We start from the raw sequence: 12,239 nt of genomic DNA, 5'->3' as shown, positions 1-12,239 counted from the left end.
TACTCTCCTTTGGCGAAAATTTTCAGAGGATACGCGTGCGATGCGTATTCTATTAGCGCGTACGTAACATGCGAATTTCGACAGTCGCATGTCGAATCGCGCGTTCCTTTGTGCGATAATAGGTTCTATGTGAAGAGAAGAACCGCAATCGATGCCGACAAAGCGAAATGAATGAAACAACGAGAGGATCGTTCGGGATCTGAATTGATAGCGAACTAGAAGAGAGAGCACCGCGGATGCATCGCAGCATTAAACATGCAGTCGGTTGGCACGATGCAACCCGACGCCGCGATTCGTTGCCCGCGTTAGATGGAATTTCCGAGTGGCCACCGCAATTCCCCCGAGATTCGTTTGACGTGCACCACTAGAAATTTCGTGACGGGAAACTCGCAATTTCAAGTTCTTCCAATGAAATTAGTTTCATTTTGATTGATTCTCTTCACAGCGGGCTTCATGCGCGTCCGCGGTGCTTTTGATTAATACTAGAAACAACTGTTTATTCTCTAATAAATTTATATACTGTTCCTGTTTCGTGCTACGTGATAAAGTTTGTTCCTTTGAGTTCATTCTCGGTGTACTATCATATTTGCCAATATTAACAGTGCGTGTAAAAAAACATTTTATATATTTAAAATTGAAAAATATAGTAATAAGAATAATATAGATACATATTATATTTATTTTCTCTAACAATAAGACATATTTATACTAAAAAACTGACAAAAGAAACAAATACTTAAAAATCACCTTGATTAAAATAAATATTTTTAACATCATTCGAAAGAATTTGATTTAAACTTTGAAAAAATATATATTAAAATTATTAATATATTATATATATAAATAATAAATTAAAATTTCAATTCTGAAAGGAGACTCAACATAATCGATCGCATCAAGAGTTAGACTCACTCTATGACAAATGCAATTGTAAACAATGCACGCATCTCTGTCAAGATGTGCGCAATAGCGTGAATGAACGTCATCGAGTCATCGTCACGATCGGTATTGCAACCCGATATTGCATTTAGTGTAGTTGAACGATGACTAGCCGATGTGCAGGCACAATGCTGGTAATGGGGTATGAGTCTTCTCGAGACACAAAAGTCTGACGCGTGCATTAGTGTATGTTAAACGATGCTTAAATTGCACATAATTGCCAAAAAAAAATCAGCGTTTTGCGCGCACTGTCAAACTTCTGTCAGCGGAGCTGCTTGATGTAAACGAAAGTCAATGACTCGCTTGCGGCAACACGCGTTGCATCGCAGTGGACACAAATAGCCGCGAGAAATAAGCGAGTAGGCGCAGATTATTTAAGAGGAGCTTAGAAAATTATCGATCACCGGAAGCGACCGCACGCAGATAAATCTGTTCGCTTTATGCTTTCAATATAAATACAGGTCTTCGGTGAAATTCTATTACACATCTCCATTATCCTTTCCTATCTCCTCATATAGCGTTTTTCCATCTTTTATAATCGTTCTCTAAATCGTTTTATTTAACAATTTTATTTCACCCACAAAAAAAAAACAAGTTTAATAATATTGTCTTAAATCATTAATCAATTTGTTAAAAATATTATAAAATCTTAGATGAGTCAAAAGTCATGAATATTACGAGAGATCAGTTAAAAGTAATATAATGTAATTTCAGTACCATAACATTCGCAAATAAGGTGAAATCAATAAGAGTGACGGACACTAAATCTCTTACAAGTGAAATATTATATGTATAATGTAACAAAACTTAAATGCGTTTTAACACAACAGTTCGCAAATGATTTATTCACAGCAAAAATCATTCCACTCGAATTCTATCGCAACGAGTACCTTTAATGGCGAAACGAAATCGAATGGGAGTCGTGCAATTTCCTAGCTGCTACAGGATCGACTATATATTTTAAATTCTCTCAGTTTGCATCGCAACCACCTGTTCGACACGTTGGTCGCGAGAAACAAGGAGCACGGGTGCAAAGCGAGTGCATCCCGTTTACGGATGTCTGATCATGACGCACGATGTCCATTACTCGCTGCACTCCTTTCCGGGAACGCAACCTGAGAATGTAATAACAGAAGCAATGCATCGCTATATAAATTTTATCTAACCCTGTATTCTGTTATTTGGTATTTAATAATGTTATTAGCAACAATTTTTCATTAATTAACATAAGGAATTATTAGTTTTTCAATTAATGTTTCATCATTAATTAATATCTAGTATATAATTGACATATACATATATATTTCATTAAAATTAAAAACATATGTAGATTTTTCTTTAATATATTTTTTTTTAATTTGATCAATTTGTTTGAATAAGTCCGTAAGTCATAAATATTGAAGCTTAAAATAAGAATATATAAAGATGTTCTTTTCTTGAAGAAAAAAAAAAAAAACATGAATGTGGGACATCGAGATCGAGAAAAATTATGCAGCATATTAACGGTCGGTGTCATGTAATCACAACTGTCTTTAATAGACCCAGATAACGACATGGAAATCGACTTACCGAGTCTTCGATAACGAATTCGTGAGAGGGCCGAGTCGGCGTCTCGACATACTCGAACCGACAAAGCACACCGCGATTCATGCGTGCGTGATTTCATGACGGAGAAATATGCACTTGACAATAGCTGCAACCCGCCCATGATTTCAACGCGAATTTCACTCTTGGAAGATTAATGTTATTCGCGAGCGAAGAAAGATAACCATTCTACGAAAGAAAGCTGAAATGCAATCGCATCAGAATTTATAATTATCCAATAATAATTTTTCAAAAATATACTTTTCATAAATGTGTGATGTTCATATTTAAAAAAAAAAAAAAAAAAAGGTTTTTTTATTCTCTTATTCTGTATACTTTTATCGTTCACATATGTATACGAAGATACATTATTTTAATAAATACATGTACATATTCATATTTCTTTTACATTCATAAGCTTTAACATTTTTTAAAATAGATTGTAACGATATAATTTTCGAAACAATTATTAAAAAGGACTAACTGCATACAGTTTATTATCTCGAAGATTAGAATAAATAATTTTCGTTAACGCAACTCGCAATTTCATTTCGTATATCCCAGCCTTGCTAAAACGTCATCATGCATGCAACGTCGATATTCGTAAATACGCGGCCGCAAAGAAAAAAGGAATTCTCCGATGAAAATTACGAGGTGATTACACGCCGAGAGATACTATGAATTGGCTTTAAGACCTATTCGATTTATGAATAGTATTTCTTGTATTAATATACTCGTGAGACGAGTTCATTTTGCGGCGTTCCTATCTTTCATTCTGCTAGGATGTTCTCTCTTTCTCTTTTGCAAGAGGCTTCAATATTGCCTCGAAATAAATTGATCAAGACGCGCGTTCACGCAAAATAGAAACGCTCAATTTACAATTTGTGGCGAGTCTGCTTCGAGTATCATTAAAACCTTTAACAGAGTGGCAAAGATACAACGCTCTATTACACCGTCTAATGATATTAATCGGCCGCCATCGTGAGTTATTAATTGCACGCGTAGATGATTCTGAAAACACGTAATTTTGCTTCAAATTTACGTCGCCTTTAATAAATACACGTATATGCCTGTGACAAAGATTTTAATGATGATCTAATGATAAAAGATCAAACAAGTTATATGTTCACAAGTTATATTAATTTTTTTCCATTATTATAAAATAAATTAAATATCTCTTTTCATTGTAAAATAATATATCTATTATATATATATATCAATAAAACTATTATGAGATAAAACAGACGGATAAAAAGACTGACTAATGAAACTGTTTCTTTTTCTTTTTGTTACATATTAAATAAATTTAACACGAGTTATATTTTATATAATTATCTTATTGTAGAAGAATAAAAATATTTGCTATTGCAAAAATGCGGTCATACATACATTTTGACCTATCGTTTTATAAAATTATCAGAATATTTTTCATATGAGAGTCATGAAATATGTATTTGGAGATAAATGAATATATTTGCAATTCTTCGATACAAATGCAACGCAAAAACGCCTCCAACCTATATTTTAATATCGATTTTTTTTTTTTAAACTTATTCGCGTTTATAACGTATGGTATTTCGCGTATATGATCATTTATTCATTAAAAGTGGCAGCTTCTCGTCATGAGGATCTTTTGTGATTAGAGTACTGACGGATTAAAAAATGCACGACGCAAAACGTTAACGCGATCCGATCGCGTACAGGTGCATCTCGGCGGGATGCGCGACGTGGAAACGCGGGTGTCTACGCATTTCGCGCGTACGGCGGCGAAGATCAAAAGACGTTCGCACGTCGCGGCGTGGCGTGCCGGCTGCCCTTCAGATTTCTGACACGTTCGTTTTCGAGGCGCGGCTAATGGACGTAAAATGCGTACATACATGTGACGTTTACGTATCCGTTCGTCCGGTCGTCGTCGCCGTATGATTAAGCTCCTCGCTTCTACGTCCGCGAGTGCAATGCATCGTAAATAATCAATATTAATCACATCGCGCTCTCTGTACCTTGGTTTTGAATTTGCGCCTCGCGACTTAACCATCCGCTCTCGTTCATTTCAGGTTATCGTTCGTTGACCCCATACACCATATAATAAAGAAGCGCATGTATAAAGAATGTTATATATGCATTTTTGTGCACACGTTCGTGTTTACTTCTGCGTATGGCACACACACGTTATGATTTACAAATCGTTCGTAAAAATAAAAATATTGAAAAACATTGCGAATCGATTATAATTAAATTTATTTTTAAATATTCAAAAATTTTATAAAGTTTTATAAATAAATTATTTGTAAATTTTTTTACATATATAATATGTGATTAATATGACAAATAAATTGTCAACCTTCTCTTTCTACAAGAAATCACTCATATAGTATGTGTATTTGTTAAAAACTTGTGTGTGTTTGGTTTGATTCTTTTCCTTTTCTAATAATATGTGATAATAGTTTATTAGAGAAAAAGCTGTCATCAATAGTAAATATTTCTGCGTCCGCACATTTAGACATGCTACATATGTAATACATAAATACAGAATGCAAAGATACCAAGTTTTTCCATACACAAAACGATTAGTACAGGATGTTACAGAAATATCGAGTTTTTTCATGTAAAAATTTTCAACCAAAACTACCAAGACAAAGAAATATCTCTATTCCTAATTTAAATATTTTCACGATTAAATCTCAAATTAAAATTTTATTTAAAAAAATTTGTTTAATATTAGTCAAGAAATAAATTTTTGTTAGTTTTTCATATCGTTAAGATGTAATTCACTAAAAATTGTGAATTGTGTATTCTACTCAATTGTCTGTAATTTAAAACCTGGCTTAGTTTTCTTTCGAAAATAAATAAATCAGAGAAGTATAAAAATTTTGGAATGCTTTGTAGTATATCCGTCTCGATAAATGGTAGCTTACCGTATATAATACACTGCACATAATATACTGCATGTGAGCCACAGGACATCGTAATCGTATCGTCCAGACTCTATGTAATTACTACATGAACTTGCTACAGATTGCTTATTGTTCATATTTATTTTTTTCCGAGAAGATTCATTCACTCGCCGCTATGGGATTAACGTTGTAGAGTGATGTACGAGTTATTGTACCTTCACGGGTGTCAACGTCGATGAGCGACGTACGGGCTCTTGAAACGCGTCGAATGATTTTATTCGTTATAGCGCTTAAAAGCATAAAAGCACGTTCGCGAGGTAGCCAAGTGATTTAACCCCCCGCGGTTTTGAATCATCTTGAGAAACGGGTTAATATATAAAATATTTTATTCTTACTTGAATGTGTCGACGTTATGTGATAGCTGACTTACGTATTATACATATATTGAAGTGGTTTGTAAAGATTCAAGGAATATAATGTATCAATTAAAATCATTATTATAATTTATACTTGTTTAGTAAAATAAAGATATATTCATAAACGATTGTGTTAAATTCTAGAAAGTATAAAAATTATTTCGATATTTGCAAAATTAAAAACGGGAATTATATTATTTTTATAATTAATTCTGTGCAGTGTATTATAAAATATATACCTATTTTCTGATGGAAAAAGAAAGTGCTTTTATCTCAGTAACGAAATACTTGCACGAGATAGCAGATAACCGCAATATGGCATGGCTAATTTTTCGCATTTCTACGCTTTGTGTCCGTTTTCACTGTTAAAGCTGAAATTTAATAACCCCGCTGCGGAAATTTTTATGTGCTATAGTTATTCTCCGCTGTAATTAAAACAGGAATAATTAGCACTTATTTCATACCATAGAGAAATTCCATATAAAAAAGTGGAGAATTTCTCAAAAATTCACAATTTTTCTGTTTCTGATGCATGAAAATAATTTGTATCAAAAGATATTGTAGTAAATTTTAATAATTTTAAAATGTTTAATTCGTCCCTATATAAAAAAAAAAATAATTGCAGAAAAAATTACTAAACAACGTTCCTTAAATAAAAACTGAAACATCAACTTTTAAATTGTGTATCACGTGTTTTGATTATAATTATAATGTATATGTTTTAATTATATGTATCTATAACTACAAATTTAATATAATAACGTGAAAACTTGATATATAAACCAAGTTATACAAAATACAGAACAACTATAATAAGTATACTGTAGTTTTTCCAAGTAAATTAATATTTTTCTAAAAGAGAGAAATGCAAAGAAAATTTACTTAAAACTTTTAATTTTCTAAAATTCTATATTTTCAATTAGCAGATAACGTCAGAATAAAAATTAGGGCATAAGAAATGGATTTCATGCGGAAGCACGTCTCGAAAGAAAAATCGAACGAGAGACAGCGACCGGGAGAAACAGAGCTGTGCGTTTTTTCAAGAGACGTGGAAATGCACTTATTAACTGATCGAAAACCGGTAATTATGCACCGACATATTGGCATACGCACGGTATAAAGGAGACGGCCGCGAACAACAAGGAACTGTGTGCCCGAAGCATCGAAAGTAACGAGGACGACGATTGATGTCTGATGTCCCGTTTTGCGGACTTGCGCGCGCAAAATACACACATCAAGAAAATTATTATAAGATATCCACGAATTAAAATAAATCACCAGACGTACTCGCCGCGTAGAACGACAAGGGAAAAGAGATATCGTTAAGATGACGAGTTATCGATTTGCACGGGAATATACCTAGATGCTCTCTTACTCGTTCGATCTTTTATCTCCCTCCCGTATAAGATTGAGCAAAATAACACCATGGTGGTTCGAATTACACGCCATCATTACGAGCATATTACGCTACTGCGGATGATTTTAGACGATTCTAGCTCTGCGATTTAATAAGAACTTATCAATTCAAAGAAAATAAAATTATTGAAAAATTATTTTTATGTAAGAATAAACAGTTCTTTTTTCCGATTTTTTCCGAATTCTCAAAAAAATAAATTTAAAAAATTTTTAGAATATCCTTTTACACTACTTTTTTAAAATTTTTATATTATTTTAAATCGTAGCTTTCTTATATTATTATTTCGAAATCCTACTGTTCTCTGTTAAGTCGTATAAATTTATTTTAACAATGTGTGTTACAAATTCTGCCACATATTTAAAGATTAAGAAATAAGAGATGCTATAAACGTCCTGCTTTAATCGCTACTTTTAACGGACCGTATAAATTCATCAGTGCTTTATCGAGTATCTCTCGTTTTGCATACCGGCGCCTAATTATATCGTAACTCACTCGCGTGCAGCGAGTTACTCTCAATGTATGTACCACGAATGCGCTTCATATTTTGCACGTAGAAAGCGCGTTTTCAAGCCATATCTCAAGTCTGTGTGTTTTTCGAAGGTGAAGCTCGATGCCACACAAGATGTCTGGCTCGAACATATGTTCAATGGGAATATCTTGAATAATTTAAATATACAGTTTTGTTTTCAAAAAGTTCAAAACTAAAATAAAATTTAAAACGTAAAATAAAATTTCAAATTTTTACATATTTCTCCTCAATATGTTATATTCTTTTCATTTTTGATATTTTACTATTTTTTTTCTAATTCTAACACGATCGAGTTTAAAAATAATAAGTTATTGTTCTGACTCATAAATTCGTACCAATTAAATTTTAAATTCATACATGAATCATATCTGCTTTAAGCTGTACATTCAGATAACGGAATCATTATATATACTATATCGTTCTATTTTCGATCTATTTTGCTTGCTACTTAGCTGTTTTCGTTTTGCGTTAAATTTATAGTATTTTATAGCACTTTTATTCGCACATTTGTGAAGTTATATTACTTCTACTACTACACATGCGCGTTTTAGTAAAAGATACTAAAACAATGATCCCACTTACCCCAGATCCATCCTGATCACAGCTGATCGCCGGCGGCATCGTTGACGCGGAAATATGCACGGCAGCGGCGAGTCGTCCTCCGATTTTCGTGGACGGTCCATGGAAGATTTGCTCCGAGGCTCAGGCCATCCTGCGTAAAAGAAGGACGAAACTCATTATTAAACGAATGATGTAGAGAGCGTAAGAAAGGCGCCACGCAACAAATCACGATGTCCCGTAACGGCGGCGAAGGGCAATGCGCGAGGGAAAAGAGGCGTCGTTTGGACAGACCGATCGCCTTAACTTTCAGAAGATTAAGCTTCCCGGTTTTTTTTCTCGCCCAAACGTCGCGACCAAGCTTTAATGCGCCATCCGTCGCCGAGCTGGCGCTTATTAGATTCGCTTCGAGTTCCACTTAAATCTTTACGACTTGCTTGAAAACACTAATGGCTCAGAACGTCAATGATCCAGTAATTATTTCAACACATGTCGCAAATGCATGATGTAGATGTACGTTAATGAATAAAAAGATTAGATTAAATATACAATATTACATAATTATTGTATAAATTAAATATTTATAATTAACATAATGATTAATAATTAATAATATAATTAGTAACATTTAATAATTACATAATTTATATAATTATTATATTATATAATATATTCAACGCGTTTTCTTTTAAACACTGCAATATCATAATCGTTTTAGACATAAAGAATTATAAATAGAAAGCACGGCACAATAACCGACTTAATTAATGATATCTGAATTGACAACTTATCTTTTTATTTTTTTATGCGATACGATAATAATACGATTATTTGGTTAGAAGTTAATTAGCAAAGTTATTTAATAATTAAACCAATGACTTTGGCAGTAAATTAAGTATAATTATTTATAATTAAATTATATTAAAAAAATAGATAACATTTTATTCATATAAAGATTGCATCACTGTCAAGATTTAACAGATAAACGAATACACAACTCTTCACATTTGAAAATAACTCCGATAACTTATAATTAGGATTGTATATACAAGTATGAACATCATATATGAACGCCAACTATATAAATGAATTAAAATATTGTTATTGAAAATATAAATTTGAAATTAATATTCCAAGCGTAGTAGATTATAATATAAAATCTCACGAAATACATACGGTATTATCAATAAATAATCGATCTGTCATAATTTTTTCATTATTTAAATCAGATAATTATAATAATCTTGCTTATCACGAGAGATAAGCAATTGCTTGGAAAAAGATATGAAATAAAAATAAAGATTCGAATAAAACAATTTTTATGATTTTTATCACTTCTACTTGATCCCTACTTGAAATGTAGGCGCACAAAGTACTTACATACTTTGACAGATAAATAGAGGTCGTCGCTTCGATACGCTCGTAAATTGTGGAAGTTAATTAATCGTGCTAGCTGATAATTGTCAATAGGAAATGATTGCGTTTCATGTCTCTTGGTACTTCTCACGACCGCGTTCCGTAGAGTACTAACAATGAGACAACACAGAGCGTCTCTGCGTACCTGCCGCTCGAGTCTCGGGCGCGTGAATGACAACAAAGAGATGTAAACAAACAGCGCGCTATGAAATTCAATACATATACTCTGTGAAACTTTGTGTTTTCTTTCTCTCTCTTTCTTTAGCAAATATATATTCGGTAATACAGTATTAATAATTATATTAAATATTAAATATTATAGATTTTAAAACTGTATCCAGATCGATCAATGAACGAATAAAAAAATATCAACAAATAAGCGCAAAAAAGTGTAAATTACTAATTTCTTTTATCTATTTATAAAATAATTTTTTATAAAATTATTAATTATGTATAACGCTTTTTCAATGATATTTGTTCGTAATTATTCATATTCATTTTTTTAAGGTCTCGATCTTTAATGTAGCAAAACCTTGAAATGTATAATTATCGCCACAAGTATGTATTACTTCCTCTATATGTAAAAATATGTAAGTATCATTTCCATAATTATCGAATGTTTTCCAATATGTAATCTCGATTCTATTTTAGCTATTCTATTTTAATCCGGAAAACCGCAATTATATGCGTGATACGTGATAAAGCACTTGTGGAAAAATCAGTCAGATAAGAGTCATAAAGGCATAATTTATAGCACTGATATATTAAGTCGCTATCCGGCGAGAGGTGTCTATGTCTATGTCGCGGTTTTCTGATCGCGAGACATCGTGTGTGATCCATTTGTGTAAGCAGCTGTGAAGAATATACGAGTACGTATTTTATGTGTGCGCGCACGCAAGAGAGAGAAAAAACATGGGCCCTATGATAAATTATGTTACGAAAAATTCACGGTGAATTCGTCCCAGTCCTCCTCCTACGTCTCGCGTCCTCGAAGTCGGCTTTCCGTCGACGTGCTTGGCATCTTTGACTCTTTGTTCGCTAGACGATCTTTGAACGCGTGAACACGTTTGAAGATCACATACGTAGATTAACATGAGCATTATACCGACCGTATTAAGAAGCAAAATAATATATGTGTCATATGTGTCGAATACTTGAGAAAGAATATTATAAAACTGCTCTGTACCGAGAGAAAAAGCCAATAAAAAGATTTTATATCTACAATGTTATATTTTAATGTAATGCTTATATTTTTCGATATTACATAATTAAATGGGGAAAAACTTTTTCTAAAAATAAAGCTTGCAATTACTACTTTTATATTATTTCCAATTAGCGTATTTTCATGGAGAAACGATATTTCTCATGCCTTCCAATCAATTGTACGCTCCTTAAAAGTTGTCACTTATATTTTATATTACGATCTTATAATTTTTATATAAATAGCATTTATAAGAAATTCGTTAAAAAATTGATTAAGCATGATTACATTTTTTTCACAAAATGTAAATAAATATATAAATCTCCTGATTTTGCTAAATAGTGCTCCTCAATTTCATATCAGCGCTTTGTATTATTGCCTCGTCACTCACCGTCGTGCCTGCTCGCCTAATCCTACTCGATAGCGGCAGCAGCAGGTGGATCTTCCGGCTCGGTCCACGTGGCATACATGTCCCATATAAAACCCTCGCGCACCCCGTGTGTAAAACGGCCTACACGTCGCCGATTTCGATTTAAAATTCAGAAAAATGCACAATTATTCTCCTTCTATAGCGTTAAAAAAAAAAACCGCACCACTGTGTGACGGTTTCGAAGAGGGTACGGTACGAGGGGTTGGACCGCGTAAGCGTGAACGGATCGTAGCTTCCGGTCTTCGCGTGAACTCGGCAGGAAGGACGGACTGCCAGGCGTGTGTGTGGCGCGTACGAACGCCGCCGCGACAGAAATGATAGTGGCGAAAGTGGGAGACTCTCCGTGAAATATATAAGTCCGCGGGATGGTGTGGTGGTGGACCACACGAGTGAGCGAAGGAAGAAGGAGGGGGAGGAGGCGACGCGCACGCATCGCATCCCTCCGTGCGCGCACCGGTTGCGCATCGTGTACTGTGTTCATCCCGCGGGACTTATGGCAATAATTCGGCAATTAATCCGTGACTTAAAAATAAGAAGACAAGTTGTGTAATAAATATCTGAATTATTTATACACATAAATACACTGATCCAAGATGACTGATCTTTGGCCAAAATTTTAAAAACAGAAACTAGATTTGAATATTGTATTTTTCAACTAGTATTTCACTGTAAAATATGACATTTTTTACGACTAAAATTTTCAAATATTTTTCATTTTTACTGAAAATAAATTTGCAAAAAATTTCTCTTTGCACTTTTTATTGAAAATAAATTTTATAATAAAATTTTTTAATTAAATAATAGCTTTATATATGCTTTATACATTATCATTGATTTGAAATACATATTTACTTG

The 12,239-nt window shown here is 33.2% G+C and overlaps 1 protein-coding gene across 5 annotated transcripts in view; it reads right to left on the bottom strand.

Moving 5' to 3' along the window:
* Positions 1 to 11,696, bottom strand: part of LOC140666730 (thrombospondin type-1 domain-containing protein 4) — a 54,018-nt gene extending 42,322 nt beyond the window's left edge. For 3 of the 5 annotated variants that reach the window (XM_072894234.1, XM_072894238.1, XM_072894237.1), the window contains exons 1-2: positions 11,346 to 11,696; positions 8,362 to 8,491 (exon numbers count right to left, since the gene is read on the bottom strand). In XM_072894234.1, coding sequence (XP_072750335.1) covers positions 8,362 to 8,462 — 101 coding nt within the window. In that variant the 5' untranslated portion in view covers positions 8,463 to 8,491; positions 11,346 to 11,696. Of the gene's footprint in view, positions 1 to 8,361; positions 8,492 to 9,717; positions 9,878 to 11,345 lie in introns of those variants that run through there. The other 2 variants (XM_072894235.1, XM_072894236.1) reach the window with 2 other exon arrangements.
* Between the last annotated feature and the right edge of the window lie 543 nt (positions 11,697 to 12,239).

The sequence above is a fragment of the Anoplolepis gracilipes genome, chromosome 6, assembly GCF_047496725.1.
Source record: "Anoplolepis gracilipes chromosome 6, ASM4749672v1, whole genome shotgun sequence".
Lineage (NCBI taxonomy): Eukaryota > Metazoa > Arthropoda > Insecta > Hymenoptera > Formicidae > Anoplolepis > Anoplolepis gracilipes.
The sequence above is the reverse complement of the archived record's forward strand: the minus strand, read 5'-3'. Positions and strand labels throughout refer to the sequence as shown.